The 16,594-nt window shown below is 35.6% G+C and overlaps 1 protein-coding gene across 7 annotated transcripts in view; it reads left to right on the top strand.

Moving 5' to 3' along the window:
- The window catches only part of LOC101744387 (cytosolic purine 5'-nucleotidase), a 40,935-nt gene that overhangs the window by 15,706 nt on the left and 8,635 nt on the right, over nucleotides 1-16,594 (top strand). For 6 of the 7 annotated variants that reach the window (XM_004932588.5, XM_004932587.5, XM_004932591.5 and 3 more), the window contains 5 exons: nucleotides 6,617-6,690; nucleotides 6,781-6,898; nucleotides 6,983-7,078; nucleotides 13,265-13,411; nucleotides 15,845-16,121. In XM_004932588.5, coding sequence (XP_004932645.1) covers nucleotides 6,617-6,690; nucleotides 6,781-6,898; nucleotides 6,983-7,078; nucleotides 13,265-13,411; nucleotides 15,845-16,121 — 712 coding nt within the window. Of the gene's footprint in view, nucleotides 1-5,175; nucleotides 5,410-6,616; nucleotides 6,691-6,780; nucleotides 6,899-6,982; nucleotides 7,079-13,264; nucleotides 13,412-15,844; nucleotides 16,122-16,594 lie in introns of those variants that run through there. The other variant, XM_021352220.3, reaches the window with a different exon arrangement.

The following is a 16,594-nucleotide window of genomic DNA, read 5'->3' as shown; positions in this document are numbered from 1 at the left end:
CATTCTTAATAAAACATAAAACCAGATAATTTTACTTGCTAATGAACGTGTAAAAAAAATATATAACGATATATAACGATAACGTTAAGATGTTTTCATTTTTGCGAGTCATATTACATATTTTGTTAAATTTTAAATAGGTAAATAATGAAACTGTTACATTGCCCTTTGTTTGAATCAACAAAAAGGTGTTTTGTAAATATGATCTGCTAAAGACAGTTTAATAATACATGCTGTGAAATTGTCGCTCGATTTAAGTACTGGAATAATATTCAGTCGGACACGCCTTATTGGCATGACACTGGAATTCCACCCGGAGAGAGTTGTGGGCGAATATTCGTGTTGACGCTGTTCAAATGCAATAGGTATAATTATAACGTAAATAACTCATATACGTTATTTGACTTGAAGAGTATCAATAAACATAAAATATAGTATCTAATTTTATACATGACGACAATTCATTTTCATCAAGTACTAATAACCTCAAAATCGAATTGAACATTTCATCTAGAATTTAAATCTTTCGTTCTAAAGATGTGGTTCTAGATTAAAGGATAAGTCGCCCGGTTTACTCGTCTCGAGTGATCTGAATATTGCCGGGACCGAAACTCACTGGCAGGTACCAAATTTTGGAACGAAGTTCGTAACGTAAGATCCTATGTTTGTTAACACATGACTTTTGACTATATAGGTGAATCGATTTTGATGATTCTTTTTGAAGTGAAACTTCCTTATCGGCGTTGGAAAAAAATTTACCGTCACATTTTTCGGTTACGCGTCACTTTTTTCCGTTACGCGCCATCTGTTTTGTATTCATGTCTATGATAATAAAATCCTTTTGTTTAAACTTTATCTAATTTAACTTTTTTGTATTCATGTCTATGATAATAAAATCCTTTTGTTTAAACTTTATCTAATTTAACTTTATTTAACCAATTTCTAGAAAGTTGCATGTAGATCATTTTTCGAAAAATAAGGCCATAAACAAGTTTCACTTCTTACGTGTGTACACTAGTACACGCACACATTTTTTTTATTAGAAAGCTGACGCTTTCCGTGTGGTCTCATTTCAATTTAGTCCAGTTCTGATAATGGTATTCATGAGAAAACCATATTATAAGCCTTAAATTTGCATTAAGTACGTGCGCGACAAATAGATAAATAACTCAATAACTCAATATCACGCCAACCGATTTCGATGATTATTGTTTTTAGTGTATATTAATTTGCTTTGGAATATCTTTTTTTTTATCAATAAAAAAATCTTAATAAAAAATGTATTCCCGAATAATTATTTTCTTTATACCTCGAATAGAACTTAAAATTAATATTTTTATAATAAGAAACTTCGTTCCTATCCGGTGCTCCACGACATCACACATTTTTTTATATTTGACATGTGTTCACAAACAGTTTCCATGAAAAAGTAATAACAAAGTGTCAAAACAATAAAACTGGTAATAAAATTAAATTCGTTTTTTTTTTTTTTTTTTTATTGCTTAGATGAATGGACGAGCTCACAGCCCACCTGGTGTTAAGTGGTTACTGGAGCCCATAGACATCTACAACGTAGATGCGCCACCCACCTCGAGATATAAGTTCTAAGATCTCAGTATAGTTACAACGGCTGCCCCACCCTTCGAACCGAAACGCATTACTGCTTCACGGCGGAAATAGGCGGGGTGGTGGTGCCTACCCGTGCGGACTCCCAAGAGGTCCTACCACCAGTGAGATCAATGTGGTAAGATGTTATGTTAGTCCGATCAGGTATCCACCATCCTTAGTTCTACAGTATGAATCAACGTTTAATTGCTCCCAAAAGTCTGATTTGCAACATATCGTTTGGTGTAATAATTTTTTTAAACTTGCAACTCAGTAGAGAGGTCGTTGGGAGAAGCCAACTAATTAACAATTTATTCATTTATTTAAGCGTGATTTTCATGTTTTCAAGCAATATTTAATGTCAGTGCCGTAACCTCTATAAAAAACGTAACGCTCAACGTTTTTTAGTGTATAGTTAGATGAACGAACTCACAGCGCACCTAGTGTTAAATCGTCTTCTCGCATTAAAACCGTATAATCTCAAAATTTACTAATTTTACAGGAGTGTTTTAAAGGTTTAACATGCATCTAATATTTTTAATTTAATCATCTTTGCAACATTTATTTTTTACCAGTTACATTATCTGTCTTTTAAAGTAAGATAAAATTATGTATTAATTTTGTTAATAGTAGTCAAAACATAGGTAATCTAAAAAAAAAACTAAGCTACACTTATTTGACAGTATTTATGAGAAAAATACTGATGATACCAAATATTTACGCATATTAACTGAATTTCGAGTATTTTTGGAAATTTTACACTTTTAATGCGAAAAGGCGAAATGTTTATCGGATCTTATAGACATCACAACGTGAATGCAGCCACCAACGGCCTCACGCCTCAAATGTTTTTATTTATTTATTGCTTAGATGGGTGGACGAGCTCACAGCCCACCTGGTGTTAAGTGGTTACTGGAGCCCATAGACATCTACGACGTAAATGCGCCACCTACCTTGAGATATAAGTTCTAAGGTCTCACTGCCCCACCCTTCAAACCGAAACGCATTACTGCTTCACGGCAGAAATGTATTGCAAAGCGACTATCCCATCCTTCAAACTGGAAAACATGACTGGTTCGCGCCAGATATAAGCAAGGTGGTGGTACCTACCCCTGCGGGCTCATAAGACTCACCACCGTTCAGTAATTATTACGTAAATTATAATCTTCATGGGTTTGATTTTTATTATACGATCGTAGACTTTTTTCATTATTATTCGTGAAAATTTAACGGATTCCTATTTCATAGAACACAGCAAACACAGGTTCTTGGAATCAAAGCTTTGTCCAGAATCGTAGACGCTAAGCCGGAAATTCGAAGAGTTAGCTCAATAAAAATGTTGGTCTCTCAAATTCAGCTTAAAATTACTCACAAAAAATATTCGGCGACCCTAAGCATCGTCGGCAGATTTCTTTTCCGCGATAAAATTTCATTCAGTTTCATTGAAGCAATTTTATTACTGCTGATTTAAGAGTTGCGTATAGTTTTTTTTCCGTTACATTGTCAAACAATACATTAAAGAATAATAGTCTTTCGTTGCGCTAATTAGTTAATTCCATGCGTTATCGCAAGCTTCGCTGACCTGACGCAATTCTTATCTCAATTAACTAAAGTTAGCTTAGCGGTGTTTGACATCTAGAGTGTCAGCAACGAGATAACTCGTGTGTATTACCTAGAATGCTAACTAAGAGCTTCTTGATGTATTTATTTGCTATGTTGTTGCACTTATGTTTATATTTCTGATGTATCAATGTAATATGGTATTCATATTCTACAAAAACAGAATAATTAAAGTTTTAATTATTATTATAAATCATAGAAGACGAATCATTTTGATTTTCAATATAATATTATTTAATTAAGCAACTGGTGGTAAACCGTATTGTAAGTTCATATACCATATATTATTATGACTCTTAAATCAGTCACGGATTTTAGCAATACCTCCCGGTCACCGTCTTCGTCGAACCCGTGGCTTGCGACGAAGGGCTCGACGAGTGAATTAACCCAAAGACTCAGTTCACTGAGTTTCTCGGCGGATCTTCTCAGTGGGTCGCGTTTCCGATCCGGTGGTAGATTCTGCGAAGCACTGCCCTTGCTAGGGTCAGTGTTAGCAACATTCCGGTTTGAGCCCCGTGAGCTCACCTACACACGTTAGGGTGAAGCTGAGCTGAAAAAATTAATTAGCAATACCTTATTTAACTCAACTTTTTATATTTTAAAAATGAGTTGTTCCAACTCTTAGGGCTGGTATTGAAACAGGGAACAGTGATATATATTTAAATATTCAGTGTTCATAATGAAAACTATAAAACAATTGCGTGTATTATATGAAGACTGGAATTTTACTTGATGGAAAACTTGAAACGTGACGATTGAAAAATAAATTCTAAATCGTATAATCAATGTTTACATAATTTATCGCCCGAAGACGAAATCAATTTGTTGTTTTACAAACATGTTTTGGCGAGATAATATTCCGATACGTTCATAATTTAATGCAAAATAAACATCGCAGCACTTATTTGGTCGCTCAATCGGAAGACGTAAAAATGATGTGTTACTAATAGAATATGATTTCTATTTTAGATAGATTACGAGTTACGATTCGTAGGCGGAACATCGCCATGTGATGGTGTCTTTGGAGGTCATAACGTGAATATATTTAATGAAGCGAACTTTCGCTTGTTTTTGTTACATGTCCCTTCTCACGTAAACAAGTAAGAAAATAAACATTTTCAGTGTGTCACAAAGTTGGATAAAAACTGGTATCTCGTATAAGCAATGTAGGTCAATGTACAAGACCAGTGAGATGAGTAAGTGAGTACGTATGAGAACTGACTTCTGTATAGGATCCAGCAAGATTATTTTACATTTACAACACAATATTTTATACTCACAATATTACTCGTATATAGTGGAAACAATAATATAAAATACTGTGAATCTATTCCACCGAAAATGTTATAGTACTAGGTGACTATCTTCCGTCTGTCAACGTCTACAACACATTCCTTTTGTTCGTAAATATGTACGTAAGCAATAAGTAAAATATTCTAAACGCTACTAATATTATTAATGCGAAAGTTGGGAGAATAGTTAGATGTTTGTCATTCCAATTTCCGTTACAAACGGATCTACTAATTGAGTAGCAGTTTATGGACCAGAAATTGACACAAACAATTACAGTCAAACCTGGGTAAATGAGAACTGGATAAGTAAGAAAACTCTATAAGTTAGAGTAATAGCAAGGACCCGTCATTTTAAGCTCCCAAAACCTCTATTAGCGAGAAACAGAAACCTCTGTAAGAGAGAGTCGTTTTTTCCTCATGGACCTCCGTAAGTGAGACTGCTACCTATCTATACCTCTATAAGCGACAGCCGAGCTTTATTTATTTATTTATATTATTTAGGAGGAACAAATGACAAAACAAATTACAAATTTAACATGTGCTATTTTATGACTCATTTTTAACTTTCGTGGAACTTCCTATTATTGTTTTTGTATTGTTTTCTCGTGAATATTGAACCTATTCTATTTCGTGGAACTAAATAACGTTGTTATTTTATCGTATTCTTTTATCGCATTATTTTCGAATGGACACGTGTGCCTGTGTATCGTCTTGTTTGTCGGACTTACTCAGTTTATCGTTAATCAATTGCGAAGGAAAGTTCTGTTCTGCATCATGTAAAAACGGAAAATTAAAGTACTGTCATTAAAGTCATAAACTTAAAATAGTGAATGCATTTGAATGCGGAAAATCGCGAATCGAAATTTAAAGGGAGCGTTAACGAGAAACTCGGGTTAGTGAGAAACCTCTATAAGCGAGAATGAGATTGTGCTCCCTTGAACTCTCGCTTATCCAGGTTTGACGTATATTATTTATCCCGGGAAAATGTAACTGGTTTCGTTATTTCTGAATAACAAATTGAACACGTGACACGTCTAATTAAAGATGTTTGCTTGTGCACTGTGCAATTATTATTTATCAATATGTTTGAGAGTTATAATAGAGTTATTTATTTCAAAAAGAAACTTATTACATTACCTACATTTATATTTTCAAAATTTTCATTATTTTGGTCTATAGTTTAAGTTTGATTACTTTCTCTTCAACTCCCTTTTTTGCTATCTGCCGCTTTGGATAATCGTTTACTACATCCCACAGCATGGACACCACTAGAATAATGCCACCGCCTACGTACGTTTTCTCTTACGCTTCTCAAAATTCATCAGTTGTCTAAGTAAATTAATATTAAAGTTTCATTCTTTACATCACTTCAGTTGCCAAGTCTTACAGAAATATATCGAGTATCGTTCTTAGACTTACAATCGCCCTATGCGTTTTGATGACAATTTTTTCACAGTTTGTCGAACCTGCTTCAGGCTGATTAGCTTCTTCATATTTCTTATTATTTTATTATGCAGTCGCTATAAAGTGTCTAGGCCAGAATTACGGTCTCTTTTGCTCTGGCGGCCAACTGTTGGTCTTTATCGTAGAACTACACAGTCTCTGACCATCGCAATCAAATATGGTTAATTTAGTATTATTTTTAAAATTGAAAAAACTATTTTCAAATTTATTTTATACGGAATGATGATGGATGACGGTTGGATGACTATTCCAAGTCTGAATCTGGAATTCTGAACATAATGTATGTAACATAATATTTATATAGTTCGGATTGTAATCCCTTAAAGTAGGTTTATTTATTTACTTAAAAGAACTTCAATATTTTAACTATATAGAACTAATTGTTTTTAGAAAGAAATTCAGAAATAAATTTAGGTATACCTCTTTATGCGTCATCTAGGATGCAGGAGGATTTATTCATATAATATGTTTATATGGAAGAGCTCTATAAAATTTATATTATATCACATGTCACAGAAAATAAAAATACGAGTATACTCGTATTCACAAGCTGCTATATCGTTGAAATTTAATATTTTTGTGGAAAATAAAAAAAAATAAAAAAACCTCACGAACTGTTTTTTTTTTTGTTTCAGAATTTTCGTTAACAGATCGTTGCATTTAGAAAATGTTAAATTTTACGGTTTTGATATGGACTATACATTGGCCGGTGAGTAATAAATTAACATTCAAATAATAATTTGGTTGTTAATTGGTCACTAAAGTAATAAATCTTTTGAACGTAATTTTATTTTTACAGAATACAAATCGCCACAGTACGAAACATTAGGATTCAATTTAACCAAAGAAAGATTAGTAGTCAAAGGATATCCAAGAGAGATATTAGAATTCGAATATGACCCTTCGTTTCCAGTGAGGTGAGCAGCGAAAGTAATAATAGTTTCTATTAGAAAGGACTCATTTTGTCCGCATGTTTTAACATATTAAATCATTAATTTCAGAGGTCTCTGGTTTGATACGTTATATGGAAATTTGCTCAAAGTCGATGCCTACGGGAATATTTTAGTGTGTGTACATGGATTTGAATTTTTAAAACAGTAAGTACGAATGATTTTTTGAGACATTCTTTATTACATACATGGACATTCTATTTCTAAGGACTATATATGTATACTATTTGACTGGTGGTAGAACCTCTTATGAGTCCGCACGGGTAGGTACCACCATCCCGCCTATTTCTGCCGTGAAGCAGTAATGCGTTTCGGTTTGAAGGGTGGGGTAGCCGTTGTAAGTATACTGAGACCTTAGGTCTTATATCTCAAGGTGGGTGGCGCATTTACGTTGTAGATTTCTGTGAGCTCCAGTAACCACTTAACACCAGGTGGGCTCTGAGCTCGTCCACCGATCTAAGCAATAAAATATATATACATATGTTATATGTTTATTTTTATGGTCATTGGCCTTTGGTACAAAGTATTACGGTTTTACATAACAATAAAACCGATATTATGTGCCGAGAAGGAAAACATACAGCATTGTATTATGAAGAAGCAGTGTGTACTTAGCTTAGATTCCTTGTCTATGTCCAACCATAGACAGTCAATTTAGTTCCATCTTTAGCCGCTAGGTGCTGCCAGCAAGTATAAAGGGAGCGCAGCCATCTTTGATCTTCATAGTCTTCACCAGGAAGAACTTCCTGCAATGCTGTATGTTTTCCTTCTCGGCACATAATATCGGTTTTATTGTTATGTAAAACCGTAATATTGATGTGCCTTTGGAAAACATACAGCATTGTATTATGAAGACGTGTTTGTTATCTGCTGGTGAAATTATTAAGCACAACGCTATGATGAAATAGGTAAAGCCATAATAAAATTATGAAGCGCAATGATAATGTTCATAATTTATATAATTATTAAATCGAAAAAACAGTTGTTAACTTCCATGTTAATTCAATAATTAAAAAATATTTATAAGTTTGTAATAAACATTTTATCTTGTATATACAAGAAAATGTATAAATTGTATAAATGATGTATATACATCATGTAGAAGTAAATGTGTTGAAAAAAAAAGAATCGTGAGGATCTTTACGAAGCTCTACTATTCGGCAATAATTATTGTAAACGTTTGGATGATTTGCAATTGCCTCTAGAAAGTATTTCGTCCATTGGTTCATTATCAATCCATCTCAGAGGCTACTGCTGATCTACAACTTCTTAGAGATGCGTTGATGCCATTACCTCGTAAGGTTGAACGAAGACCAGTTTCCAATTACAGTACGGGATGCCGCTTTTGTGACAACACACATAGTTAGAAAAAAGTCCTTACGAATCTTACCGGGCATGTCTTTAGTTTCATGTTTAGAAAGCACTTATGCAGATTATTGACGAAAATGGATTTCAATTTTAGACCCAAAGACTGGTATCAGAAAGATGTTTTTCTCTGTTATCAAAGAAACTGTCTTTAGAAATGTTGAGCAAAGTAAGGTCATTAACTCTGCGTCCCGTAGCCAGCAACATGGTTGTTGGTGTCCTTCAAGCTACATTGAGGCGTGATGTGGTGGCTGGGTTTGAAGAAAACCAGTTTAGAACTATTCTCGGATCTCATGTGAATGGGACTACACTTAGTAAAATTGTAATAAGTAGTTGAATTTTGTTTAGCTATTCCGATGGCTTTTTTAAAATAGCAATTTTTATTAGAGAGCTTGAGAATGTTTGCTGTCCTACATGTATTTCGCCCACAGAAAGTCGACAGCGCTGCTTTATGATGCAGAAGGATTGTTTTATAGGCAAAATTTTCTTTTTGGAAAAGAAGAAAGAATTTGGCAACATCTGCAGACTTAGGATCAATTTTAAAACTGTAGCACCATATGCACCATCTTCTAGTTGCTGGTAAGTATGCTGACAAAGTGGATTGACACCAGCTAATTTTCAATAAATCTTCTCCTGTTTAGACCAGTCTATTATTTGTACAACCTCCCCCCCCCCCCCCTTTCTAAGCTTTCAGGGTTAATGTTTAACCTGTGGAGGAGGCAGGTTTTGGATTTCGTGCGAGTTATCTAGCGTTCGGGATCTGAGGGCTTGGAAACCCAAATGCTTTCGCTCAGTCTGGGAACACTACCAGGTAGGTTCCCTAGGCACTGTTGAAGTGAGTCAGTACTTTGGGGAGAAGGTTGAGAGGAGGAATTCTCCATGCTAGTTGCATCCTCTACGGTCTGCTGAAGGTATCCAATCTTGGTCGGCGAATGGGTTTATATCCGGATGACCCCACTTTCGAAAAACTTTTGTGGTCACTTGTGGTAAAAAGTGCCATTTCGCAGGTTGATTTCCTCGTGATAGCCTGTCGGCTATGATGTTGTATCTCCCCGAGAGATTATAAGCTGACAGTTATCAACTTATCGCTTAGGTTTAAAAATCGAAAGGTCAACGTTAGTGAAATACTTTCAGATTCATTTTGATTGTCACTACCATTGCAAATAGCTCTTTTGTGGGTGAGCCGTTTCTGTTGTTGAGCTGACCATAGACAGGACGTTAATATTTTGTCTAATTGTCACCCCTACCCATGTCCGAAGCTTCCGTTGCCAGGAAATGGTTGGTTTTGGGTCTCGGCAATGTTTGACATGTGGCTCCGCGTCAGCACTGCATTTGTAACCCCTACACATGTCCGAAGCTTCCGTTGCCAGGAAATGGTTGGTTTTGTGTATCGGCAATGTCTAACATGTGGCTCCGCGTCAGCACTGCATTTAATTGTTAACACATGCAGGATGGCCTGTTTTTTACCCATTTTCTTGAAACTTCGCAAGAAAATTTGCAAGTTAGCATAGATTGATGTAATTCCGTCAGAGTTTGAGCTAGGATGTTGTTGAGTGGCCACTTCATTTCTCGCAATTTTCCATCGAATCCCCAGACATGTCATCTCTTGAACCAGTGTACTAATTGATTTTTTGTAAGGCTGACTTGGCAGCCCAAATAATCCAAGAGCTTTACAGCTTATGTGGCCTGAAGACTCAACTTGGACTTCTTTTGATGGACCTGGTGGGATTTGCGTAGGTGGGATAACACTCAACATCCCTTTGCACGCAATGTTTCCGCGACCGAGCATGCTATGCAAGCAAAAAAGGTGTATTTGTCTTCATGGACCAAGAAAAAGTCGCGTAGGTAGGTTAACATTTGACTTCCCTATGTACGTAAGGTCTTCGCGACCGAGCATGCTATGGGAGCAAAAACGTTTATTTGTCTTGGTGAAACAAGATCATGTCGTGTAAGTAAGCTAGCACTTCGATTTTGCACGCAATGCCTCCGCGACCGAGCATGCTGTGGAAGCAAAAAGGTGTATTTGTCTTCAAGGACCAAGAGAAAGTCGCGTAGGTACGTTAACATCTGACTTCCCTATGTACGCAAGGTCTCCGCGACCGAGCATGCTATGGGAACAAAAACGTTTATTTGTCTTGGTGAAACAAGATTAAGTCGTGTAGGTAAGCTAGCACTCGACTTTGCACGCAATATCTCCGCGACCGAGCGACCGAGCACCCTATATAATGGAAATTGACATGCCAGCCCAGATAATCCAAAACCTTCACAGCTTCTGCAGCCTGAAGTTTCAACTTGGATTTGTTTTGGTCGACCAAAAGGAAGTCGTCTAGGTAGACTAGCACTCGAGTTCCTTTTGCACGCAAGGTCTCTGCGACCCAGCATGTTATGGAAGCAAAAAAGGTTAATCCAAAAGCTTCACAGCTTCTGCAGCCTGAAGTTTCAACTTGGATTTGTCTTGGTCGACCAAAAAGGAAGTCGTCTAGTAGACACTAGCACTCGAGTTCCCTTTGCACGCAAGGTCTCTGCGACCCGCATGTTATAGAAGCAAAAAGGTGTGGCTCTGAAGCCAGACCGAAGGGTAGGCATGTCATTTCATACTAACTCATAAGAAGGTACCGATTCCTTCCTGGAGGTACTGAACTGGTACCTTGGTACTGATCCTCAAGAAGTATCGACGAAATTTTGCGACTGATACTAGAAAAATATTCCTGAGAAATGTTCAATTCTATCATCCAGTCCTCTGGGTGGAGAAAGTTTGGTACCTAGGTGTCCGAAAACAGTTAGGTGTTTTATCTTTACGACCTTGTTCAACTCTCGAAGATCGAAAATTGGACGCATTGATCCGTCGCTTTTCTTCCGCAGAAAAAGGTAGTTTTTTTTTTTTTTTTTGTTTTTTTTTTTTTTTTTACGGTATTTGGTAACCATACATGGTTTACAAATTATTACAATTTTGGTGGCACTCAGTGCCTCCCGTCGGTGTCTTCAATTGCCCCCCTCTGGATTGTGCCAGATGTTACGGACTATGATTGTTTATAATGTTTGGCTTACCTTTTGTACGAGATCGTGACAAATAGGATTGTAGCCCTCCGAGGGACTGAATAGATTTCAATTTACTATTATCAAACAAAAATTCCTCAATGAGTGGTGCGTTGGCAACAGGATACTTTGTTAGAGACCACGGAAATTAAACTTTGACGTCTTATTTCTATACATACGGCCCTTTTTTCCGTATACAATTTAAAACGCTTTTTACGGGTAACTTGTACGACGGAGACGATTTGTCAAAGTTTTCAGTAATTATGTTACAAAGATTATTAGTTTAAATCTGTTGTGTTTTTGTCAAAATTTCCGTATTGACGAGATCAATTTGTTTACAACAATTTTCGTTACATTCAATTGTTACACACAGTTGATGCATTATTAGATTTACAACGTCACTGACCTGGTGGGATAACGAGCCGATTCGAAGATCGACCGTTACCTTTGAATCCCGTCGTTTCTTACGCAGAGACTCCTTTTGTTCTTTTTCGCTTGACGAGCTGTTCGAACGCGAGGCGTCTCCATCGCGTCTCGCCTGGACATCTTCCCTCTCGGAAATTATGGAGCTTGACTCAACATCACCTCCAACAGATGACGCGTGATTCATGGCGTCCGATGATAGGATTGGTAAATAATACTCGTAATGATTGCAAAATAACACTCATAGAAACACAAAATAAATATTTTTTGCAATTAATAAGAAGTCGAATAAATATTTGTGGACTTGCGACTTCACAGTACGAAAGTACACAACGCTATGAAGATCAAAGATGGCTGCGCTCCCTTTATACTTGCTGGCAGCACCTAGCGGCTAAAGATGGAACTAAATTGACTGTCTATGGTTGGACATAGACAAGGAATCTAAGCTAAGTACACACTGCTTCTTCATAATACAATGCTGTATGTTTTCCAAAGGCACATCAATGTTCTTTTATGCGTGCAAAATATTTGCTTTGTCTAGGTACGTGAATAAATACTCACATTATGAACGTTTGTTTTAAATGCTCTTTGTGTTATTAACAAGAAGTATTGATTAAATTATTATTTTTAATCTTGTAACTCTAGTCTTTTTAAGGTCTGGAACCGGTGTGTTGAAATACATACCGAGTGGTGAAAGACTATTTGGTTTAAGCGACATTTTTGCAATATACACGGAGAGCCATTAAAATTTGGAAAAAATATAATGACAACAAAAATTCTTCGTCTATTTGAATGGGGTAAACTTTATTGAAGTTCGATTAAAAACATAGAACTATTGATGTTAATATGTACCTTTAATAACAAAGATAAATGTCGCGTATTAAGCGTAATGTCGCTTTAACCTTTCACCCCTCGATAAATAAATTTAGTTCGTCTTTTGTACTTACTACCTTAAAAAAATTGAACTTATATGACATTCATTTTTATTATTTTATATCATTTCAATAAATAATAATTTATAATCTCCGAACCTCACCATGGGGTATATTGGTTAGGGCTAATTACTGAGTCATGATGATGATAAATATTATCCATGAAATAAATTATAACCAGACCGAATATGAAAGAGTAATAATGGAAAACTGGAAAGCATATATCTTTTTGAAAATTACAACACAATCTTTACATCAAACTCTGCTAAGTGCAACTTTAACTAAGTGACGTGTGACGTCAATTGGGGCTAAAATAACGATCAGCCATATAATATGAAATCACGCATTATGATTCATGTTAATAATGTTAAAATTAGATTTGATTTTGTTATTGAAATATGAATTATTGATTTTTAACAAAAAGTGTTTTAATGCATAAATAGTATATCTTTCAATTTTGTTTATAGACTAGTTTTTAATGTCCGCATGCCATAAATATTTTACAATTCATGTCATATATTTAATTCTACGTCTAAATTTTATTTCTATGGTATATTATATAAATGTTTTCCTTCAGTTCACAGGTATACGAATTATATCCGAATAAATTCTTGACTTTAGATGAATCGAGGGTTTACGTTCTGAACACTTTGTTTAACCTGCCGGAAACCTATCTGATTGCGTGCCTCATAGATTTCTTCACGAATTCACCCCAATATACGAGGTAAGCGTAATATTAACAATAAATAATTCGGTTACTTATGGCGGCATTTGACTGATTCTGTGGTGCATTAGTTAGCGCCCCTAAATGTTGCGCCGAGGGTCGTGGGTTCGATTCCCACAACGGGCAAACATTGTGTGATAAACAGGTTTGTTTGTCTCGGTGTCTCGGTGTTTGTTATCCATATTAAATATGTACATATTTATTTAAACGTATATAAGTATGTTTGTCAGTCTCTGGATGGTACTCGTAACACAAGGAATCCTAGATTAGGGCGGGATGTCCCTGTGTGATATGTCTTCAATTATTATTATTATTATTAACTTTGTTTTTTAGAGCGGGAAACTTTTTTAATTCGTTTAATCATATAAAAAGCTGAATATCAGTTATCGGAAAACACGTTTGGCCGATATCGTACACTCACTAGCTACTCCCACTTTTGTAATTTGAATGTGGAATTTCCAATTTTATTTATCAAAAAAAAAAACAGCAATTTTATCCATATGACGACTATGTCCATAATCATTTTGGACTCACATTTGTGTTTTAATATATGTGTGTTGAATTCGATTAAATCATTCTACTGCAATCCGAAAACAATTTACGAGAAACGTGTTGGAATCATAATTGTTTTTCACTCTTATAGGGCATGTAACATTATTGACACATATTAAACTGATAAAATGTTTACAGTCTTATCTGAATTCGCATTAAGTTCGTTTTCGTTTGTTCGTGTGATGTTTGTAAACAGGCCGTGTGCTTAGAGCACGGACGCTGAAATAGATTTGCGTTCTATTTTAAATCTTGAATTTAAAATTGATATATTCTACGTAGTGTTTATTCTATGTAATTAATACGTCTAAATAAAATGGAAAAATAAATAAAGTGTTGCCAAATTCTGACACTACCATATTTAGGTATAATGGAATAAATGCTAAAATCTTATTTTGATGAAAATCATTGGTTAATTATGAAATATTTCAACATAACGTTTATTTACGTTACGTTTACGTTTTATTTCTGCCATGAAGCAGTATTGCGTTTCGGTTTAAAAGTTGGGGCAGCCGTTGTAACTATGCCGCGGGAACCCCCCTACTCTGACCGGGTTTTGACCCCGGACGGAGATCGGATATCGGGTGTAAGAGTGCAGGGGAGTCGTTTAGTGGGTGGGCCCTAAAATTCCTTGGGCCCGCGGTCTGCTCTCAACACCTGCAGATCGTTGAGTCCCACATATCCCGCGCGCCCCCTAGGCGCGGGGACCTCGTAGGAGGTTCGGCCCCCGGTCCGAAGAAAAAAAAAACCGTTATAACTATACTGAGACCTTAGAACTCCTATCCCAAGTTGGGTGGTGGCATTTACGTTGTAGATGTCTATGGGTTCCGGTAACCGCTTAACACCAGATGGGCCGTTAGCTTGTCCCCCACTTTTTTTTTATTGCTTAGATGCTTAACCAATCAATAAATAAAATCGTTGTTTCGGCTCCGAAAACACTGATACCAGTCAGTCACTGCTGAGAAAGTTACTTGTGCATGTGAATCGATCGGTCCTGGTATGATAGCGTCATACGGGCTTGAAATAAATGTTATTATAGTGTAATTGGGACTTCGACCACACGTATTCACCACGTAGTAAGTAGACACCAAACACCAAAGTAACCACCACGTAGGTAGTTCAATAGTTGAATCGTGAAAGTATATAATATACATATAAATATCAAGAGGAAAAAACAATGAATCGAAGTTTCCGCCCCTTATTATTCATAAACTGGTATAGGCAGTGAATATTTATTTATTTACCTCATCATGCACTTCATAATGTTGATGAAAAGTATATGTTAATAAATGACCTTGATTTTTTATTAAGATATAATATGTAATCTACTAGATAATTTGAAGCGAATATATTGCAGTCCATGTCCTGTTGTTGATACATATTATATTATAATTATGTATCAATAGTATCGTTTTACATTTTAATTTGTTGTGACTTAGTTTTTGAAAATGTAATAAATGACGACTCAATTGATTTTTTTTTTGAATAAAATTGTTGTTCAAGATGTGGGTAGATCAAGTACTGAGCAAAATCGAGTATCGTGCAAATCGAAGACAGTCCGGTCTTAAATAGCTTTTCAGTTTCATTTTATACATTTATTCTTTTACATTTTCTTACTTGTAACTAATTAATCTTCATAGCGTTGTCGTAAATTATTATTTCATCATATCCATAATTTGGTATTTCTAAAACGAATTTTAATCGAAACATTTTAAAGCCTAAAATTCTTTGTTGTGTCATATGACCTTTTATTTTACCATTTTAAAAAAAATGATAAATCATTCGTGTCTCCAATTGCAATTAAGTCTATTTATTTTTCTGCTATGACTTGTTAATGTCGCCGGGAATTGAAGGAACTAATTAGACGTTTCTTTGATGTGACAGAGTTAAGACGGGAGTGAGATGCGGCGACCTAGCTATGTCCTTCAAATCAATCTTCCAAGATGTGCGAAATGCCGTCGACTACGTTCACATACACGGCGATCTCAAGAAGAAAACAACGGAAAACTTAGATTTGTACCTGAAGAAAGACGAAAGACTGCCAATGTTCTTGTCTAGGATAAGAGAAAGCGGAGCTAGACTGTTTATACTAACTAATAGCGATTACAATTTCACTGATAAAATCATGAATTACCTATTCGATTTCCCGCACGGTGCTAAGGTGAGTCCGGTTGATGTTTGTATCTGGGATTATCGATAATACATCGAGTTTGATATCGATATGTTAGATTGTAAATTTAAAATTCGTTATAGTCTTTTGGTATTTGTATATTAAGTAGTTTAGTTTTATTTTAACCTTTATATTTTAACCTTTTATTTTAATCGCGGAGAAGCGGATGTACGCGTTCCAGACGTTTTTTTTTTGGAATTTGGAAATAAATGTCTTTATTTATAGAGATATATCATTCGTGATTTAAATATAGTTGAAATTCGATGGTATTCAAATGTTTTACATGTGATAATTTACCTCTCAAATGTCGTGTTTTCAATTATATTTTTGAACGCTTGTCTTATACTTCAAACCGGAAGACTGATTGCTTCGCAACGGAAATAGGCAGGATGGTGGTATCTATCCGAGTCCGTTCACAATACGCCTCTATTGTCAGGAATGACGCAATTTTTTTTTTAAACTTT

The sequence above is a fragment of the Bombyx mori genome, chromosome 23, assembly GCF_030269925.1.
Source record: "Bombyx mori chromosome 23, ASM3026992v2".
Classification (NCBI taxonomy): Eukaryota; Metazoa; Arthropoda; class Insecta; order Lepidoptera; family Bombycidae; genus Bombyx; species Bombyx mori.
This window is presented reverse-complemented; position numbering and strand designations above follow the sequence as displayed.